At 34.1% G+C, this 22,255-nt stretch overlaps 1 protein-coding gene across 6 annotated transcripts in view; it reads right to left on the bottom strand.

Moving 5' to 3' along the window:
- Positions 1-22,255, bottom strand: part of LOC139523648 (GATOR2 complex protein WDR59-like) — a 64,354-nt gene that overhangs the window by 40,847 nt on the left and 1,252 nt on the right. For all 6 annotated transcript variants that reach the window (XR_011664659.1, XR_011664660.1, XM_071317816.1 and 3 more), the window contains exons 2-8: positions 11,488-11,537; positions 10,182-10,317; positions 6,517-6,605; positions 4,417-4,497; positions 3,395-3,432; positions 2,344-2,432; positions 213-329 (exon numbers count right to left, since the gene is read on the bottom strand). Coding sequence is in view for 4 of the 6 variants with exons in the window: in XM_071317816.1 (XP_071173917.1) it covers positions 213-329; positions 2,344-2,432; positions 3,395-3,432; positions 4,417-4,497; positions 6,517-6,605; positions 10,182-10,317; positions 11,488-11,537 (600 nt within the window). In the remaining 2 variants the exon portion in view is untranslated. The remainder of the gene's footprint in view (positions 1-212; positions 330-2,343; positions 2,433-3,394; positions 3,433-4,416; positions 4,498-6,516; positions 6,606-10,181; positions 10,318-11,487; positions 11,538-22,255) is intronic.

Genomic DNA, 22,255 nt, shown 5'->3' on the forward strand with positions numbered 1-22,255 from the left:
TTGGACTTCAGCTTCATCAAAAACTACCTTGACCAAAACTTTAACCTGAACGGACGCAAAGACGAACGGACGGAGGCACAGACCAGAAAACATAATGCCCCTCTACTATCGTAAGTGGGGCATAATAAAAATTGAAAAGAAGCATTTCAACCAAGCCAGCTAAGAATAGTAAAAGCATGTTATTTCTAACATTCTCATTATTTTACACTAACCTTGACAGTACCATCCTGGCTTGAGGTTGCAAAGTTTGTCTCACTGTCTGGACTCCAGTCTAAACCATGGATCTTTGACAAATGAGCAGCTATATACTGAAGAGGTGAACTTCCCTTCTGAAAAAAACAACAAAGAGAATAATGCTATCATTCAAGTAATTTTTTTTTAAAGTTATTAGATATCACCAATTAATCAGACAAGTTGCCCTTCTATCTAAATGTTTCACAACACCAAGTGATGTGAAATACTGTGGATTCAGTGTTATTCGTGGGGAAACCAATTTTCATAGATTTCATGGGTGAAGATGAATTACAAGTTCAAATATTGACCGAAGTACAAATTTCAATAGGCATGCATGCAGACTTTAGCAAACTATGAAATCAACCAAATATCCAATAAAATTTAAACAAGAATGTGTCCCAAGTACACGGATGCCCCATCTGCACTATCATTTTCTATGTTCGGTGGACCGTGAAATTGGGATAAAATTTCTAATTTGGCATTAAAATTAGAAAGATCATATCATAGGGAACATGTTTACAAAGTTTCAAGTTGATTGGACTTCAACTTCATCAAAAACTACCTCGACCAAAAACTTAAACCTGAAGCGGGACGAACGGACGAACGTACAGACGAATGAACGAATGGACGCACAGACAAGAAAACATAATGCCCATAAATAGGGCATAAAAAAAAATCTTGATCCACACAGAGCTCCAGATAAGCTGCGTATTAGCGTGATCACGCAATACAAATAATAAAAAACCCAATGCAATGGCCCATTGCAGGGTTCAATAACCCAATTAATTCAAAGGAAAACCCAATTATATGCCAAAACCATGAGTTCTCAACCCTTTTATTGGTTACCGTTTGCGTTATTTACCCATATCTGTTTACAGTCGTCGCGTAAATCTATTTTCATAATATTTATAATTGGAAATTTCCTTTCGTTCTAAAAATAGATCCCTGCATCAAGCAGCTAAAATGGGTCCTGTTGGGGTTTTCCCTTGCTCAATAGGTACACATGTTTTTGAAAACATTTCGATCTTCTCGGCGTTTATCCAATTAGCGTGTGTCATGTAGTCATATTTTTTTCGCATTGCTCGGTATTTATCATAACATACATTGAATTAAAACGAAAGTGAATGTCCGGTAAAAATATTGAATAGAAGCATGTTTTCTGCTTCTTTTGAAAAGCTGAGGGAAAGTTATGATGATAACAAGACTAGGAAGCGTCCATCGAATGCACGGGCGTGTGTGCGTACCTTAACGAGAACATTGCTTATAAACACGGGGTTTCGACAAAAACGAAATCAGTTGGAAAAAGTGAAATGGCCAAATCAATTATGACATGATAAAGCATCAGAAACCAAAAGTTCTAATAAAAGACAACTAAACCCAGATTTATGTAAATTGAATAAAACAAAAACATTCAAGTATAATTAGAGTTTATATACTATTTATTTTTTTCATTTTACGGTTAATTAATGAATACACACACAGGCACTGGTCTCAAAATTTATTATATAAGGTATAAGACGAGTGCCTGTGAATACACATATCCGTTTTTGTTAGAAAATACAAAACTGGCAGAAGGTTTGAAACGGGACACAAATTAAACCTATAATTGCTCCTCAGTGAATAAACCAAATAAAACATCTAGCAAATAACCCTAACCCTAACCCTAAACCAAATAAAACAGCTAAACAAAGAAAGAAACATAAAACATGACATATTTAAGATGGAAAAAAATCTGGGGTTGATATTGCCTAAATATTCAATATTGTGTTGATAAAAAACCCAATACATTAAGGAGCTTGGTGGTGAAAAACCCAATTTGGTATTAACTTGAGGGGTGAATTGGAATTGATAATGCAATTAAAAAACTTTATCACCCAATTATATAAGAAAATGGTGGGTAAAAACCCCAATTTGTGAATTCTTATCTGGAGCTCTGTCCACAATTTTTTGTTTTGACCATTCTAATAAAAGATATATAAAGCTTTTGAAAAAATGTAAAGAGTCAAGTTAATATTTAAAGTTTTGAAACCTATATTTGTCTATGGAACAGAAATACATCAACTGTAATATCCTTATCTATGGTTTTCTAATTCTACATTTATAACTTACTCTTGGATCCCATAGCCTTACATCTCCTTCATGTGTTGTAGCAAATAGGTTATTAGTCACTTTGTTCCATTTTACTTGAGATGCTCCAGCTATGAATAAAAGACAGCATGTGATTTAGTTTTTATTATTTTTATGGAAGTAAAGGTTAAGAGAACATACAAGGACTAAGTAATGTTACAATCTACAATTTTGTCTATTTTAATATTATTTTTTTATATATAATATTCCTTATATCAGTAAAGCTTAGAAACAAGGGTAAATTTTGTCATATTTTGACATGATCTCATTATTGATATGTGGACTTTATAATTAGCCATAAATTTCAAATTATTCATTTTCATTGATTTATCATGCATTAAGGGATGACATCAAAAGTTCAACGTAAGATAAAACAACAGAAATCAAATAGTCTGGGGGTGGGGGGTTAAAATGCTGCAAGTTTTGTTATCTATATTGCACAATCAATTTTTCCCAAATTAAGTTAAGAGGGGAGAGGGGGGGTCAGTGAAAAAACTATGTGAGTTAAGAGTTATTTTTTGATGTCGTCCGTAAAGCAAAACAACTAAACTGTTTTTAGATAGCATAATATAAATGTTTCATTATCTATTAGTTGAAATTGAACTACTAACTAGCTTTCAGTAACTACAAGTCGAGTAAGGTTAGTACTTGTTGTCTCTTGTCATTTTTGTTGCTTGCTTGAGCTCAATATGGAACTAATTTTGATAAGTCAAGTGAAGGATTTTCTAGATCTATCCTATTGTTAAGCTGTTAACCAGTGTTGTCCAAGGAAAGGAGAGAGTTGAACTCACAGAAATGTGTTTAACCCAAGCCACTTTCTTTTAGTGTCTGTACCAATTGAGGAGCCTATAAAGCAGTAGTTATCATTGTTTTATTGACTGTCATAATTGTTTTTTTGGGTGTTTTTTTTAGCCAAAATCAGGCCTTCAGGTTTTTATGTTTTTTTTCTTACATTTAATGCACTTAATGTAGATATGTTTTTGTATACCTTCTTACATGGAGACAATAACTTTTTGAGTGTGACATCACTTACCTACTGTCTGAAATGAATTTGATGGTTTCTTAGGATCCCTGTTTGGATGAAAATCAAATTATTAATTGTAAGTTTACAAAACCCTTTCTTACTATCTTAATCTTCTTATCACCTTTCCTGGATAATTCATTAACTGTAAAATCTATTCTTGTTCAACAAAACATTGGTTCAGCAAATGACAACATGTACTACCTTCTTTTAATCATTTTTTTCTCTTCAAGTTTTTTTCTTCTTCGGCAGAGTAAGGGCATAGATTGAAGCAGAGCTGATGCTGTTAATTGTTCAGTGATATGATTGACAGTACAATTAAGCCCGTCTATGTAGTCAGAGTGCTTTAGAGCTGGAGATACAATATCATATGTTATTATACCTCAGTTATCATTTTCTAAATAAAATAAGTTAATGATATTTGACTATTTTTCAAATTTCAAGCGTTGACATTTTGACTGCTCAAAAGTTTCAAACTATTGGACCTCAATGAAACTATTTGACAGCAATCATCACTATGTTGTGCAGAATTTCAAATGAAACTACAGAATTGGAGGATTTTGAAATACTGTGGGTGTTGAGACATCACAGTTTACCTATTTCATCTAGGTTTGATGTCAGTGCAGAACGTAGCCTTAGCATTTCTAATATTTATGAAATTAATGTTAAACAATATGGTTTGGTTTCTGCTTTTTATATAACAATAGTGTATTTTCCCCTGCTGTTTATTGTCTGTTGTCTTCTTCGATATAATAAAACACTTACTGACTGGATATTAGTGAAATAGCAAGTTAATTGTTCCCTCGGATACAACTATTTCTCTCTGCTTTACCTTAGGGCAATAGTTGCATCTTGGGGACAATAAACTTACTATTCCACTCATACCCAGTCAATAAGTATACACTGTTTTATAGATGTACTTTTGGGGATTAGTTTTGGGTTGCTGTTACATTAATACCCCTTTTTATTCATAGGAAATCTGTATGTGCCAAAAATATGTATTCATGCATATAGAGTTATCTAAAAGTAAATACCTTATATCCCACAAATGTGTGTATGAGTCCACAGAACAGGAAGCAATTATGTTGACATCAAAGGGAGACCAATCTAAATCACTGAAATAAAAAAATAAAAAATTTGTAAGGGTTCCACGGAACCCAGTGTCTCGCCTACTTTTGCTGTTAATCGCAGACTCAACAAAAATGAGGAAAAACATCAATAAAAATTTCCCTCTCCATACTGTCTTTTGATTGAAAGAAGTTTCCAAGTTTGTTAAAAAATCCAGGATAGTTTATGAACTAATAAATGTTTTATAAACTTTAACTGCAGACTGTGTGTAATGTTAACTGGAAGAAAAACTAAGTCCATTTATAAGTAAAATACGGAAAAAGTGATTTTTTTTTTTACAAAATTTACTTCTGAATAATATCTTATGATCAGAAACAAGCTTTTGTCTAAGTTTGGTAGAAATCCAGGATAATTTAAAAACATTATAAAAATTTTAAAAACTTAAACCACAGAGTGAATGTTTTGTTTCTGGCAAAAAAACTAAGTCTATTTATAAGTAAAATACGGAAAAGTGGAAATTTATTTTTACAAAATTTTCTTCTTGATACTATCTTATGATCATAAACAAGCTTCTGTCCAAGTTTGGTAGAAATTCAGTATAGTTTAAGAAAGTTATTTAAATTTCCAAAACTTTAACCACAGAGTGAATATTTGTGGACGCCGCCGACGGAATGTATGATCGCTTAGTCTCGCTTTTTCGACTAAAGTCGAAGGCTCGACAAAAATCCTTAAAATATAGATGATATACAAAAACAAGAATGTGTCAATAGTACATGGATGCCCCACTCTCACTATCATTTTCTGTGTTTAGTGGACCGTGAATGGGTAAAAACTCTAATTTGGCATTTAAATTAGATAAATCATATCACAGGGAACATGTATACTAAGTTTCAAGTTGATTGGACTTCAACTTTATCGAAAAACTACCTTGATCAAAAACTTTAACCTGAAATTTGCACTATAATTTTCTATGTTCAGTGAACTGTGAAATTGGGGTCAAAACACTAATTTGGCATTAAAATTAGAAAGATCATATCATAGGTCACATGTGTACTGAGTTTTAAGTTGATCAGATTGCCTAAAACTACCTTGACCAAAAACTTTAACCTGAAGCAGGATGAACGGACAGAAGGACGAATGAATGCACAGACCAGAAAACATAATGCCCCTCTACTATCATAGGTGGGGCATAATTACAAAATTCAAACAATCACAATAGTTTCAATTCAACAGTAAATATCTTTATTAAAATTTTTGAACACACCATTAAAACATTTAATCACAATAAATTGTGTATGCATTTCTAAGACATTTTGAATCATGTCACTCAATGTTGAAAAGTAAATTTATTTTTTTGCTGTCTATCATATATGCCTGTCATTAGTAGGTGTCTCTTTATTTGCTTTTCTTTATTGTTGTGTACATTATCAGGCCATTGGCTTTTCTTATTTTAAATGTTTTACATTTGTCAAGTCAAGGTCAATAATTGCTTCATTTACAGTTTGGGTTTTACTCATGATGAGTATAGTTGATTACATGCACATCATGTGGTCTCTGATGGATAGTTGTCTTATATTCTATATTAATAAGACTCGGACTTCTCTTGAACTGAGTTTTAATGTGCGTATTGTTATGCGTTTACTTTTCTGCATTGGCTAGAGGTATAGGGGGAGGGTTGAGATCTCACAAACATGTTTAACCCCGCCGCATTTTTGCGCCTGTCCCAAGTCAGGAGCCTCTGGCATTTGTTAGTCTTGTATCATTTTAACTTTTAGTTTCTTGTGTACAATTTGGAGTTTAGTATAGTGTTCATTATCACTGAACTAGTATATATTTGTTTAGGGGCCAGCTGAAGAACGACTCCGGGTGCGAGAATTTCTCGTTGCATTGAAGACCTGTTGGTGACCTTCTGCTGTTGTCTGCTCTATGGTCGGGTTGTTGTCTCTTTGACACATTCTCCATTTCCATTCTCAATTTTACCATTATTTTTTTTTAAAGTTTTATATATCATTACACCACTAACATGGTTGTGTATCACTATCATCTCTTAAGTCCAAGACAAATACCTGACCGTTCTGGAATGTCCTCTCATAGAACATTTCTGATTAATATTTCCATAACTCGTCCAAGAAAATAAATCTAATCTCTGGTTACACTGAAAATAGCAACATAGTCCTTCAGTTATAATATCTATATACTAGAGGCTCTAAAGAGCCTGTGTCGCTCACCTTGGTCTATGTGCATATTAAACAAAGGACACAAATGGATTCATGACAAAATTGTATTTTGGTGATGGTGATGTGTTTGAAGTTCTTACTTTACTGAACGATTTTGCTTCTTACAATTATATCTATAATGAACTTTGCCCATTAGTAACAGAGAACTATATTTGGTAAAAATTTACATAAATTTACCAAATTAATGAAAATTGTTAAAAATTGACTATAAAGGGCAATAACTCCTTAAGGGGTCAATTGACCATTTAGGTCATGTTGACTTATTTGTAGATCTTACTTTGCTGAACATTATTGCTGTTTACAGTTTATCGCTATCTATAATAGTATTCAAGATAACCAAAAACGGCAAAATTTCTTTAAAAATTACCAATTGGAGGGCAGCAACCCAACAACCAGTTGTCCAATTCATCTGAAAAATTCAGGGCAGATAGATATTGACTTGATTAACAATTTAACTTCTTGTCAGATTTGCTCTAGATGCTTTGGTTTCATAGTTATAAGCCAAAAACTGCATTTTACCCCTATGTTCTATTTTTAGCAGTGGCGGCCATCTTGGTTGAATGGCCAGGTCATCGGACACATTTTTCAAACTAGATACCCCAAAGATGATTGTGGCCTAGTAGTTTCAGTGGAGATTTTGTAAAAGATTACTTAGATTTATGAAAAATGGTTAAAGATTGACTATAAAGGGCAATAACTCCTAAAGGGGTCAACTGACCATTTTGGTCATGTTGACTTATTTGTAGATCTTACTTTGCTGAACATTATTGCTGTTTACAGTTTATCTCTATCTATAATAATATTCAAAATAATAACCAAAAACAGCAAAATTTCCTCAAAATTACCAATTCAGGGGCAGCAACCCAACAACCGATTGACCGATTCATCTGAAAATTTCAGGGCAGATAGATCTTGACCTGATAAACATTTTTATCCCTGTCAGATTTCCTCAAAATGCTTTGGTTTTTGAGTTATAAGCCAAAAACTGCATTTTACCCCTTTGTTCTATTTTTAGCCGTGGTGGCCATCTTGGTTGGTTGACCAGGTCACGCCACACATTTTTTAAACTAGATACCCCAAAGATGATTGTGGCCAAGTTTGGATTAATTTGGCCCAGTAGTTTCAGAGGAGAAGATTTTTGTAAAAGATTACTTTAATTAACGAAAAATGGTTAAAAATTGACTATAAAGGGCAATAACTCCTAAACGGGTCAACTGACCATTTTGGTCATGTTGACTTATTTGTAGATCTTACTTTGCTGAACATTATTGCTGTTTACAATTGATCTCTATCTATAATAATATTCAAGATAATAACCAAAAACAGCAAAATTTCCTCAAAATTACCAATTCAGGGGCAGCAACCCAACAACCGATTGACCGATTCATCTGAAAATTTCAGGGCAGATAGATCTTGACCTGATAAACATTTTTACCCCATGTCAGATTTGCTCTAAATGCTTTGGTTTTTGAGTTATAAGCCAAAAACTGCATTTTACCCCTATGTTCTATTTTTAGCCGTGGCGGCCATCTTGGTTGGTTGGCCGGGTCACGCCACACATTTTTTAAACTAGATACCCCAATGATGATTGTGGCCAAGTTTGGATTAATTTGTCCCAGTAGTTTCAGAGGAGAAGATTTTTGTAAAAGATAACTAAGATTTACGAAAAATGGTTAAAAATGGACTAAAAAGGGCAATAACTCCTAAAGGGGTCAACTGACCATTTCGGTCACGTTGACTTATTTGTAAATCTTACTTTGCTGAACATTATTGCTGTTTACAGTTTATCTCTATCTATAATAATATTCAAGATAATAACCAAAAACAGCAAAATTTCCTTAAAATTATCAATTCAGGGGCAGCAACCCAACAACGGGTTGTTCGATTCATCTGAAAATTTCAGGGCAGATAGATCGTGACCTGATGAACAATTTTACTTCCTGTCAGATTTGCTCTAAATGCTTTGGTTTTTGAGTTATAAGCCAAAAACTGCATTTTACCCCTATGTTCTATTTGTAGCCATGGCGGCCATCTTGGTTGGTTGGCCGGGTCACGCCACACATTTTTTAAACTAGATACCCCAATGATGATTGTGGCCAAGTTTGGATTAATTTGTCCCAGTTGTTTCAGAGGAGAAGATTTTTGTAAAAGATAACTAAGATTTACGAAAAATGGTTAAAAATGGACTAAAAAGGGCAATAACTCCTAAAGGGGTCAACTGACCATTTCGGTCACGTTGACTTATTTGTAAATCTTACTTTGCTGAACATTATTGCTGTTTACAGTTTATCTCTATCTATAATAATATTCAAGATAATAACCAAAAACAGCAAAATTTCCTTAAAATTATCAATTCAGGGGCAGCAACCCAACAACGGGTTGTCCGATTCATCTGAAAATTTCAGGGCAGATAGATCTTGACCTGATAAACAATTTTACCCCATGTCAGATTTGCTCTAAATGCTTTGGTTTTTGAGTTATAACCCAAAAACTGCATTTTACCCCTATGTTCTATTTTTAGCCATGGCGGCCATCTTGGTTGGTTGGCCGGGTCACGCCACACATTTTTTAAACTAGATACCCCAATGATGATTGTGGCCAAGTTTGGTTTAATTTGGCCCAGTAGTTTCAGAGGAGAAGATTTTTGTAAAAGTTAACGACGACGGACGACGACGACGGACGACGACGGACGACGGACGACGACGGACGACGGACGCCGGACGCCGGACGCAAAGTGATGGGAAAAGCTCACTTGGCCCTTCGGGCCAGGTGAGCTAATAATATGGTGACACAAAGTTTTAATGTTGTATCCATTATCAATATAGAAGAAATTGCAAATATTATATGTATTTAATTAGAGAAATTTAAAAAACTATATATATATACATGCATCACAGAACAGTCACATGTTCTCATAAGAAGATTTAGCATTGCATTTTACACAAATAAGATAATCTGTAGGTCAGATTTGACATTCATAGCACCAGGGACAAGAAAAACCAAAAAGAAATCCCAACTAACAGATTTGGACTTAGAACTTGCGAAATTTAAACTCCCTACAAATATTCCACCATACAATATTTGCGTTGGATGGCATTTGTTTTACAATCAACAGGAAGTCCAGGCACATATATAGTACCTTAGAACAGATCATAAATAAATTAAACAAATAACAGCAAAATGCATTGAATGTGTAAGTAAAGTTAATATTTTTGATTAGCTTGCTTGTCAGCTGAACCGAGAAGTCATTATTAAGTAAGGTATGCTACCCTCCTTTTGGAGTAGTTTACTCCTACAGACAGATAGATTGGTTATCTGTCGGACAAGTCTACTCTTAACGGAAGGTAGAAACCTAACTTTATAATGACTTCCCGGTCCAGCTAGCAAGCAAGCTAACCAAAGATATTACCTTTACCTACACACTCTATGCATTTTGCCTTAAGTGACAAAGTATCTCTTATGTTTTAGCTAATAAACAAAACAAACAAACTTACAGCTGTTGCAAACAGGTCTCCACAAACAGGATATGGATGCCACTGTACACAACTTATATCAAATTTACTCTGTCTTGTTAATTTTGTTACTCTATCTGTTGGATTGTCTAAATCTACCAAGGTCATCACTTTCCGGCTACATTGTACAAAAAAAAGAGAACATCAAGTACCAGGGTAAATATGAGTTATTGTAATCATGTCTTCACAAATTTTAGGCAATCTTATCATAAACAAAATGGCATGTGGATCTTTTCCATATAGAAAATGAGTTTGTTATCCATTTCAGATTTACATAGATATTTTTTATATAATATTTAATAGTATACATTTTATATAACATGTATATCCATGAAAAAGACATAACCAAAACAAGAATGTGTCCCCAGTACACGGATGCCCCACTCGCACTATCATTTTCTATGTTCAGTGGACCGTGAAATTGGGGTAAAAACTCCAATTTGGCATTAAAATTATAAAGATCATATCATATGGAACATGCGTACTAAGATTCAAGTTGATTGGACTTCCACTTCATCAAAAACTACCGTGACCAAAAACTTTAACCTGAAGCGGGACAGACTGACGGACGGTACGACAGACGGACGAACGAAAGAACGAACGGACGCACAGACCAGAAAACATAATGCCCCTCTACTATCATAGATGTATCGTGGGTGGGGCATAAAAAATTAATTTTGACCAATAAACCATGCAAATGAGGTCAAAGTCTGATAAAACCTGCAAGCAAACATCTAGTATTACACAATTTTAATAGTCAACCAATGGCTTATACATTTGTAGTATATGTAAATGTATCCAAAATGACAACATATCTGAGCATATATACCATGTCCATGGATTCATGAAATGAGGTCAAGTTCAGGTGAAACCCTAACTCATGGAAATGTAGACTTTGCAAAGATCCAAAATACCAAATATACATGTAGTAACAGTTATGTAGTCATCCTACTACTTATAAGTGAGACATTTACATCTATATGAAAATGAGGTGAATATGCACAATGAACATACAAATGACACATGCCAGACAGACACTTCAGATCAAAACTCTTGTGATACATTGTACATTTTCTTTTGTACATGCGCTTATGAAATGTAAAGCTTGATACGAATAATTTACACTCTCCTTATGGTTGCTGCATATCTACGGCAAGTATGCCTTACATTCTGTAGCAGAATTTCTGTGTTATTTAAATTTGGTCTCTTGGGAAGAGTTGTCTCATTGGCAATCACACCACATTTTCTTTTATATACAGGAGAGACAAATCCAAAACTAATTACTTACCCAGCTAAGACTGCAAATTGTCCAGTGCAGTCCACTGCCATTGCACTCGCCTGAAATGCAACAATACAATCGATTAATGATTATACTACATACATTTGTTCATGTGTTTTAAAGAGGCACTAGCTATGAGATGTATAAAACAAGAATTTATCCCCAGTACCCAGATGCCCCATACACACTATCATTTTCTATGTTCAGTGGACCGTGAAAATGGGGGAAATCTCTAATTTGGCATTCAAATTAGAAAGATCATATCATAGAGAACATGTGGACTAAGTTTCAAGTTGATTGGACTTCAACTTCATCAAAAACTACCTTGACCAAAAACTTTAACCTGAAGTGGGACAAACGGATGAACGAACAGACGGACAGACACACAGACCAGAAAACATAATGCCAATAAATGGGGCCTAAAATATATGAAATATGATTTATTTGTTCATCAATAATGACAGTGAAATAGTGAAATAATATATAGCTTTTAGCAGCTAAATGTAGTAAGGTTTAATTTTGTCAATAAAAGCTAAGGAACATTGATGATGAATTATTCACTTGCAAGAGAATAATTTGACTTCATTAAATCTGTATTCATGTAAACTTTAATTTAACCTCTTAGCAAGAGATAAATACTGCATGCTTTGAAGGTGTACAATTATTCGATTGAAAAGAATGTCAACATTGAAAGAGAAACAAAGGTAAATCATTTGATTGACTGATTCACCAAATAAACAGATTAAAAAAACATGATTTATATATACTGTAAACCAACTTATTTTCGCGGATACTTTATTTTGTGTTTAGCCCTTTCTAGCCCATTTCGCAACAATTGAATTTTACGATTCTCAAATTTAGTTCATGAAGTTAAGTAAGGGAAGATCCAAAGTTTTACATATTCGCGACGATTTACATGTATGTTCTCAATATTTTCCTAATCGCGAAATCTGCAAAAATAAATCGCTCGCAAAATAAGTAGGTTTACAGTATCTATAATCTTTAATATGAAATTAAACAGACAGAGAAAAATCCAAATGCACGAGTCTGATAGTTATATTTATATATATGTTTATATCGCTTAAATGCAATAAGAGGTCTTTGGGGGTCAACTTGTCACTTAATTCATATAATTAGATGGTGTAAAGCCTAAAATACACACGGTCACCAAATGAAGCTATATAATGTCGAGCCAATGCCCAGTAAATTGTTTATTTCATACTTTATATAATTATATATTAACTAGAGGCTCTCAAGAGCCTGTGTCGCTCACCTGTTAATGTGTTTACTGATGTCGGCCATCTTTGTTGGTAGGCGGGGTCATTAGACACTCTTTTTAAAAATAGATACCCTAGTATTATGATTGTGGCCAAGTTTGGTTAAATTTGGCCAAGTAGTTTTAGAAAAGATTTTTATACAAGTTACAAAAATGAGGAAAAGTTGTTTAATATTGACTCTAAAGGGCAATAACTCCTTAGGGGGTCCTCTAACAATTTTGATCATGCTGACTTATTTGTAGATCTTACTTTGCTGAACATTATTGCTGTTTACAGTTTATCTCTATCTCTAATAGTATTCAAGATAATAACCAAAAACTGCAAAATTTTCTTAAAATAACCAATTTAAGGGCAGCAACCCAACAACAGGTTGTCCGATTCAACTGAAAATTTGTGAGGGGATATATCCTATTCTGATGGACATTAAAATCTTGAAAGATTTGCCCTAAATGTCTTGGTTTCAAAGATATAAAGCAAAAACTGCATTTTACCACTATGTTCTATTTTTAGCCATGTCGGCCATTTTGTTTGGTAGGCTGGGTCATCGGACACATTTTTTAAACTATAAACCACAATGATAATTGTCGCCAAGTTTGATTAAATTTGGCAAAGTAGTTTTAGAGAAGAAGATTTTTAGAAAAGTTACAAAAAATGATGAAAAGTTGTTTAAAATTGACTATAAAGGGCAATAATTCCTTAAGGGGTTGACTGGCAATTTTGGTCATGTTGACTTATTTGTAGGTCTTACTCTGCTGAACATTATTGCTGTTTACAGTTTATCTCTATCTATAATAGTATTCAAGATAATAACCAAAAACTGCAAAATTTCCTTAAAATAACCATTTCAGGGGCAGCAACCCAACAAAAGGTTATCCGATTCGTCTGAAAGGGCAGATAGATCTTCACCTGATAAACAATTTTACCCCATGTCAGATTTGCTCTAAATGCTTTGGTTTTTGAGTTATAAGCCAAAAACTGCATTTTACCCCTATGTTCTATTTTTAGCCATGGCGGCCATCTTGGTTGGTTTGACGGGTCACGCCACACATTTTTTAAACTAGATATCCCAAGTATAATTGTGGCCAAGTTTGGTAGAATTTGGCCCAGTAGTTTCAGAGGAGAAGATTTTTGTAAAAGTTTACGGACGACGGACGACGGACGACGGACGACGGACGCCAAGTGATGAGAAAAGCTCACTTGACCTTTCAGGTCAGGTGAGCTAAAAATGAAGATTTAAGTCAAATCCGTGAACATGTATTTCGCAGCTAGTGCCCCTTTAAAATAATTATTTATAAACAAATTTATATAATATAATATATTCTCTCTTTACGATATTTGTATATAAAAATTTGTAAGGGAACCCAGTGTCTTGCCTACTTTTGCTGTTAATCCTAGGCTAAAAAAAAAATGAGGGAAAAATCAATCAAAATATTCGTAAGGGAACCCAGTGTCTTGCCTACTTTTGCTGTTAATCGTAGGCTCAACAAAAATGAGGGAAAAATCAATCAATAAATTTGTAAGGGAACCCAGTGTCTTGCCTACTTTTGCTGTTAATCGTAGGCTAAAAAAAATGAGGGAAAAATCAATCAAAATATTCGTAAGGGAACCCAGTGTCTTGCCTACTTTTGCTGTTAATCGTTGGCTCAACAAAAATGAGGGAAAAATCAATCAAAATATTCGTAAGGGAACCCAGTGTCTTGTCTACTTTTGCTGTTAATCATAGGCTAAAAAAAAATGAGGGAAAAATCAATCAAAATATTCGTAAGGGAACCCAGTGTCTTGCCTACTTTTGCTGTTAATCGTAGGCTCAACAAAAATGAGGGAAAAATCAATCAAAATATTCGTAAGGGAACCCAGTGTCTTGCCTACTTTAGCTGTTAATCACAGGCTCAACAAAAATGAGGGAAAAATCAATGAAAATATTCATAAGGGAACCCAGTGTCTTGCCTTCTTTTGCTGTTAATCGTAGGCTCAACAAAAATGAGGGAAAAATCAATCAAAATATTCGTAAGTGAATCCAGTGTCTTGCCTACTTTTGCTGTTAATCGTAGGCTCAACAAAAATGAGGGAAAAATCAATCAAAATATTCGTAAGGGAACCCCAGTGTCTTGCCTACTTTTGCTGTTAATCGTAGGCTAAAGAAAAATGAGGGAAAAATCAATCAAAATATTCGTAAGGGAACCCCAGTGTCTTGCCTACTTTTGCTGTTAATCATAGGCTAAAAAAAATTGAGGGAAAAATCAATGAAAATATTCATAAGGGAACCCCAGTGTCTTGCCTACTTTTGCTGTTAATCATAGGCTCAACAAAAATGAGGGAAAAATCAATCAAAATATTCGTAAGGGAACCCCAGTGTCTTGCCTACTTTTGCTGTTAATTGTAGGCTCAACAAAAATGAGGGAAAAATCAATCAAAATATTTGTAAGGGAACCCCAGTGACTTGCTTCTTTTGCTGTTAATCGTAGGCTCAACAAAAATGAGGGAAAAATCAATCAAAATATTCATAAGGGAACCCCAGTGTCTTGCCTACTTTTGCTGTTAATCGTAGGCTAAAGAAAAATGAGGGAAAAATCAATCAAAATATTCGTAAGGGAACCCCAGTGTCTTGCCTACTTTTGCTGTTAATCATAGGCTAAAAAAAATTGAGGGAAAAATCAATGAAAATATTCATAAGGGAACCCCAGTGTCTTGCCTACTTTTGCTGTTAATCATAGGCTCAACAAAAATGAGGGAAAAATCAATCAAAATATTCGTAAGGGAACCCCAGTGTCTTGCCTACTTTTGCTGTTAATTGTAGGCTCAACAAAAATGAGGGAAAAATCAATCAAAATATTTGTAAGGGAACCCCAGTGACTTGCTTCTTTTGCTGTTAATCGTAGGCTCAACAAAAATGAGGGAAAAATCAATCAAAATATTCATAAGGGAACCCCAGTGTCTTGCCTACTTTTGCTGTTAATCGTAGGCTAAAGAAAAATGAGGGAAAAAATAAATCAAAATATTCGTAAGGGAACCCCAGTGTCTTGCCTACTTTTGCTGTTAATCATAGGCTCAACAAAAATGAGGGAAAAATCAATCAAAATATTCGTAAGGGAACCCCAGTGTCTTGCCTACTTTTGCTGTTAATTGTAGGCTCAACAAAAATGAGGGAAAAATCAATCAAAATATTTGTAAGGGAACCCCAGTGACTTGCTTCTTTTGCTGTTAATCGTAGGCTCAACAAAAATGAGGGAAAAATCAATCAAAATATTCATAAGGGAACCCCAGTGTCTTGCCTACTTTTGCTGTTAATCGTAGGCTAAAGAAAAATGAGGGAAAAAATAAATCAAAATATTCGTAAGGGAACCCCAGTGTCTTGCCTACTTTTGCTGTTACCGTAGATACTCGCCTAAAAGTCGATCCGACTATAAGTCGGATGCCCTTTTCAGCTCCAAATTCTGAGGATTTAGTCTTGACCCTCGTATAAGTCGGACAAAATTTTGACATTTTTTTGGCAGCTGACAGTTACTGAACGCCGGTAAAACCAATGCATTTAGTTGATGTTGATTATGATAATTTATATAGCTGTTAATAATAAAGATGTATTTATTCGTGTTGTTTTGTTCACTGTTTGATTACAGATTAGCCATGTGTTGTTTACGTAATGCATCAATGATTTTGTAGGGTATGACTAACAACCTATTGTTTGAGAAAAGCGAACATAAACCAATATGAACCTGAAAATTTTAAAGTCAATCAATATTTTTCACAGCACACATATCTCAGTGTTAAAAGAACATGTACACTTCATAATTCTTATTATATTGTGATGATAAAGGATTAAAAAAATAAGTGAAGCTAATCAACTTTATATTAAAATTACTTCCAACTCATTAGTGTCATCAGACTGTTCACCTATCACTGATATTTTTCACACCTTTAGTGAATACAACTCTTTGTCTCTTAATTAGGGGTTATCAATGGATTATATTGGCTTGCCAATCAATTTTGTAATCTTTGTGTTTACCTGAGACATTTTAATGAATAATATTTTGATCTTGGGAATGAATCTTAAAATTATTTTTGATTATTGTATGATTTATAAGTACTGAATTGATATCATGATATCACAATAATGACACAATAACTCCGCTGAATACATCCTTTTACATAGTTGGTACATTGTTATCTCGTTTTCATTTTTGGTTCTTGGCTCTTTCTTTTGGGTTTATGCACAAACCATTTGACCATGAAAATCAATACACAAACCGGAAACAGTCGGAAATTCAACACAAATTGACATAAAAAAGTTAACAAAGTACAAATAAAACACAAAGACAGTATTGTAGTCATTTATTTTCAACAAAAACTTTTTATTCAAGGATTTATGTAGGTTTGGCAATCACCAACGTAGTTTTGACCAGGAAATTCACTCCTGACCACTTTTCTCGAGCTTGGATTTTTCCTCTGGTCTCGGGATCTCGCTTATAAGTCGGTACCCCTCTCTGGATTCTGAATTTTACTCCCAAACTTCCGACTTATAAGCGAGTATCTACGGTAATCGTAGGCTCAACAAAAATGAGGGAAAATCAATCAAAATATTTGTAAGGGAACCCCAGTGTCTTCCCTACTTTTGCTGTTAATCATAGCTATATATATAGGCTCAACAAAAATGATGGAAAAAATCAATCAAAATATTCTTCTCGATACTATCTTTTGATTGTAACATGTGTAAGAAGCTTCTGTCCAAGTTTGCTAAAAATCAAGGATAGTTTATGAAAAATGTATGAATCTAATTAATGTTTTAAAAACTTTAATTGCAGGCTGTATGTAATATTGAACTGAAGAAAAACTAAGTCCATTTATAAGTAAAATACAGATAAACAAGTACAACATTTTAACAAATTTTCTTTTAGATACTAGCTTTTGATCATCATTAACAAGCTTCTGTCCAAGTTTGGTACAAATCAAGGATAGTATAAGAAAGTTATTAAAATTTTTAAAAACTTTAACCACAGTGAATGTATGGTATCCTGGCAGAAAAACTAAGTCCATTTATAAGCAAGGCCAGTGCACACGCTGAAATGTCTCGCCTTCTATACTAATCATTGATATTATGTTGATAGTCCTAAGTATAAAGCTAAGCTTTATTACAACTGTCACATAAACTTAACATTAACCAAGATAACTAAACAAAGACCAATGAACCTTGAAAAAGAGGTCCAGGTCAGATGAACCATGCCAGGCAGACAGGTACAGATAACAATGCTTCTTACAACATATATAGTTGACACATTACTTATAGTTTAAGAAAAATAGACCAAAACACAAAAACTTAACACTGTGCAATGAACCGTGAAAATGAGGTCACGGTTAAATAAAACCTGCTCGACTGACATAAAGATCATAAAATATTTCCATACACCAAATAAAGTTGACCTATGGCATATAGCATTAGATAAAAAGACCAAAACTCAAAAACTTAACTTTGACCACTGAACCATGAAAATGAGGTCAAGGTCACATGACATCTGCCCGCTAGACATGTACACTTAACAATCATTCCATACAACAAATATAGTAGACCTATTGTATATGGTATGAGAAAAACCGACCAAAACACAAAAATTTAACTATAACCACTGAACCATGAAAATGAGGTCAAGGTCAGATGACACCTGCCAGTTGGACATGTACACCTTACAGTCCTTCCATACACCAACTATACTAGCCCTATTGCTTATAGTATCTGAGATATGGACTTGACCACCAAAACTTAACCTTGTTCACTGATCCATGAATTGAGGTCGAGGTCAAGTGAAAACTGTCTGACAGACACGAGGACCTTGCAAGGTACGCACATATCAAATATAGTTATCTTATTACTTGTAATAAGAGAGAATTCAACATTACAAAAAATTTGAACTTTTTTTTCAAGTGGTCACTGAACCATGAAAATGAGATCAAGGACATTGGACATGTGACTGACGGAAACTTCGTAACATGAAGCATCTATATACAAAGTATGAAGCATCCAGGTCTTCCACCTTCTAAAATATAAAGCTTTTAAGAAGTGAGCTAATGCCGCCGCCGGATCACTATCCCTATGTCGAGCTTTCTGCAAGACAAAAAATAAGGTGGGTAGGTCGGCAAATTCTATTTATTTTTTTTCTAAATTTTATTTTGGATTGTCAAAATCCAGAAAAAAATCGTGTTTACCGATATTGTTTCCGGTATTATACATGTCAATAATGGAAGTCGGCCATTTTAAAAGTGTTCGGTTGCAAAATAAAGACAGTCATCTACCTATTAATTTAATTTTGTTGCATTTTGACAACAAATTGTTATGAATTCTTGCATTTTATCAATAACAGATACTTCTGATGGAAATTCAGATGACAAAAATCTACGAATTTTATTATTTTAATTCACAATCTTCAAAATTTGATCGTTTGAAAATTTATTTTTCCGAAATGAAAAAAAAGTTCTAGGGTCTGGGGGTTTAAACTTGGGTCGGTCGGGTTACTGGAACCACACATATATTTTCATTTGGCCTAAAATACAGAAAAAGTGATTATTTATTTTTACAAAATTTACTTCTGGATACTATGTAATGACCGATCACACACAAGCTTCTGTCCAAGTTTGATACAAAATGACAAATCCAGAATAGTTAAAGAAAGTTATTAAAATTTCAAAAACTTTTACCACAGAGTGAATATTTGTGGACTAACTGCCGACGACTGAATGTAGGATTGCTATGTCTAGCTTTTTCAACTAAAGTCAAAAGCTCAACAAAAATGTCAAATGATGTCAGACTTATCCCCAGTTAACCAGGGATCTCCATGGATGAAAATTGAACAATGGAGGAACATTCACCATCACAAACCGTGTCTAGCCGTACAGTGTAGCATGATCGAAAGTAGTTCCTCCCTCCATGTAAGGAAAGGTGAACAGACTGATACATAGCTTATTTAAATTATTTCATTACAGAAGTATCAATATTTTAATTAATTGCCATTTGTAACCATTGAAATGCCAAGCCTTCATGGTCCCCCCTTAGTCGAGAATGACCAAAAGCTGTCATGAAGGTTCCCATGTAGTTTTCTTGCTATTTTTGGTAATTGTTATGGGGGTTTAAAATCATATGGAGCTCATTTTTCACTGACACTGTCAAATTCAGAAGTCATGAACTCATTACCGGTATTGCTGATAATATTTTGCAACAACAACAAAACGATTCGTACCGGTTATGTAAAAGGTTGAAAAGATGTTTATGGCAAACGTTGACCAATAAAAAGATTTTTAATGACTTTATCTAGCATGTTGATGCTATCTGAGACTACTATAACTTATAACTGTGTTATAGTAGTCTCAGATGCTATGCAAGATGCATCTTTCGAGTCTGAATGTAAAGTAAACCTGAAATGCGGATGTATTAATTTGATTGTAAACTAAGAAATAAATTCGGAATTACGATACGTTATTTCTTTTGGTGAACAGTAAATTATATTTTTTTACTTTTTAACTTTTAAAGTAATTCTATATTATCGTTACAACAGTACTCGAATTATTTGCGATGAAATAATGTTAATGTTTTATGTCTTATTTTGTACTTCTTAAAAAGGGGGATGCTAATTGCGTAAATCAATATAAAAGCATGTGTTTAACTGTTTTCTTTGTAACTGGATTATAAATTTATTTATTTAATCTAAATTATCATTAGCATTTGCTGAAACTTAGTTGAATAACTCTTTAAATCAATCGTCTATCTTCAGAAAGTGTTCTGTAAGGTTTGTTGATCTACATTTGTACCTGTACAAGCTCAGGTACATGTACATGTACAAGTGATTAGCAATCTTAATCAACCACAAATGGAAGTTTTTAACGACCTTGACTGGCTATATAGCCGTTGCACAGTCGGTCGATATTAATCCAGATATCCCTCAGGCACAAGAACTGTATTGGATTATAATACAAAAAGCTTAAGGGTTATGCAATTACATGCATTTGCTTATAATTGCTAAAAAAAAATGGTGCAAGGTGAAATAAATTTGAACGATGGCGCATGTCTATGACAATGGCAGAAGATATTTGAATGATGATGGGGCGCCATCATTAAACAGGTCATGGAGATCCCTGGTTAACTATATTGATCTGTGTTTTTTTGTTGTTGTGTTGGTAATAAGCATTATGTACAAGTTTCATAAGGGAAACTAAAGTTAACCTGCTACATTTTAGTGGCGTAGCTAGACAAATGTTGAAGGTGAAGCCCAAATCGGCAGGGGGTCTGGGGGCCGCTCAAGGCCACCAGTGGGTCCAGGGCAAAGCCCTGGTAGGGGGCAGGGGGCGAAGCCCCTAGAAGCTCCAGGTTTTTAGGATTTTACACCCACAAATATTAACTGAAAATATTGAATGTTAAGGTGTAGTCAAAAGCATTTTTGTTTGATACAAGTCAGATAATTTTGTGAAAAAATATATATTGTTCCTCAAAGAAACTGTAAAAACCAGGAGATTCCAGTGGGATAAAAAGGTTATATTTGCTAAGACCAGTGTCTCGCCTACTTTAAGAATCTAATAAATGTTTTAAGAACTTTAACTGCAGACTGTATGTAACTGGATGAAAAACTTAAGTCCATATATAAGTAATATACGGAAAAACAGGAAATATATTTTTTTTAAATTTCCTTCTAGATACTAGCTTTTGATCATAATCAAGCTTCTGTCCAAGTTTGGTAGAAATCCAGGGTTGTTTACTTTAAGAAAGTTATTAAAATTTCAAAAACTTTAACCACACAGTGAATATTTCTGGACGCCGCCGCCGACGACGGAATGTAAAGATCGCTATGTCTCGCGTTTGTGACAAAAGTCGCAGGCTCGACAAAAACCACACCATTAAAATTTGTTTGGTGATGAGATGTAAACAATATATTCAGGTTAATATAATGGGTACCCAGGTTAGGGCAGGATGGTGCCTTCAAATTAGTTTAGCCCCGCCACATTCGGTATGTGCCTGTCCCAAGTCAGGAGCATGTAATTCAGTGTAATGGTTGTCGTTTGTTACTGTATCATATTTGTTTTTCTTTCATTATTTTGTACATAAATCAGGCCATTAGTTTTCTTCTTTGAATTGTTTGTGTGGATATGAATTATTAAAAGAGTCAAAGCAGGGACTTTCTATAAGGCCAATTAAAATTAATTGGTAGATTTTCATCCCCGCCCGCCCCTCTGAAATCGTCCCGCCCCGATTTTTGTTATTTTGAAAATTTTTCGATTTCTGGATTTGTTCATCTCCGTTTCCAGTAACCATCAAAATTTGTGTTTCCTTCCAAACTTCCTGTTTCAAATTTGGAAATAAAAATTTAAAAAAAAAATCCTCCCACCCGCCCCATTTTTTTCAAAAATTTGGATGAAAATCTACTAATTAATTTTAGTTGGCCTAATAACTAGTATAGACTGTCCCTGGTCAGAGTCAATCTCTTTCACCAACAAAAAAGCAAGCCTAATGTCAATTACTTTATCAA

The sequence above is a fragment of the Mytilus edulis genome, chromosome 5 (assembly GCF_963676685.1).
Source record: "Mytilus edulis chromosome 5, xbMytEdul2.2, whole genome shotgun sequence".
NCBI classification, from domain to species: Eukaryota; Metazoa; Mollusca; class Bivalvia; order Mytilida; family Mytilidae; genus Mytilus; species Mytilus edulis.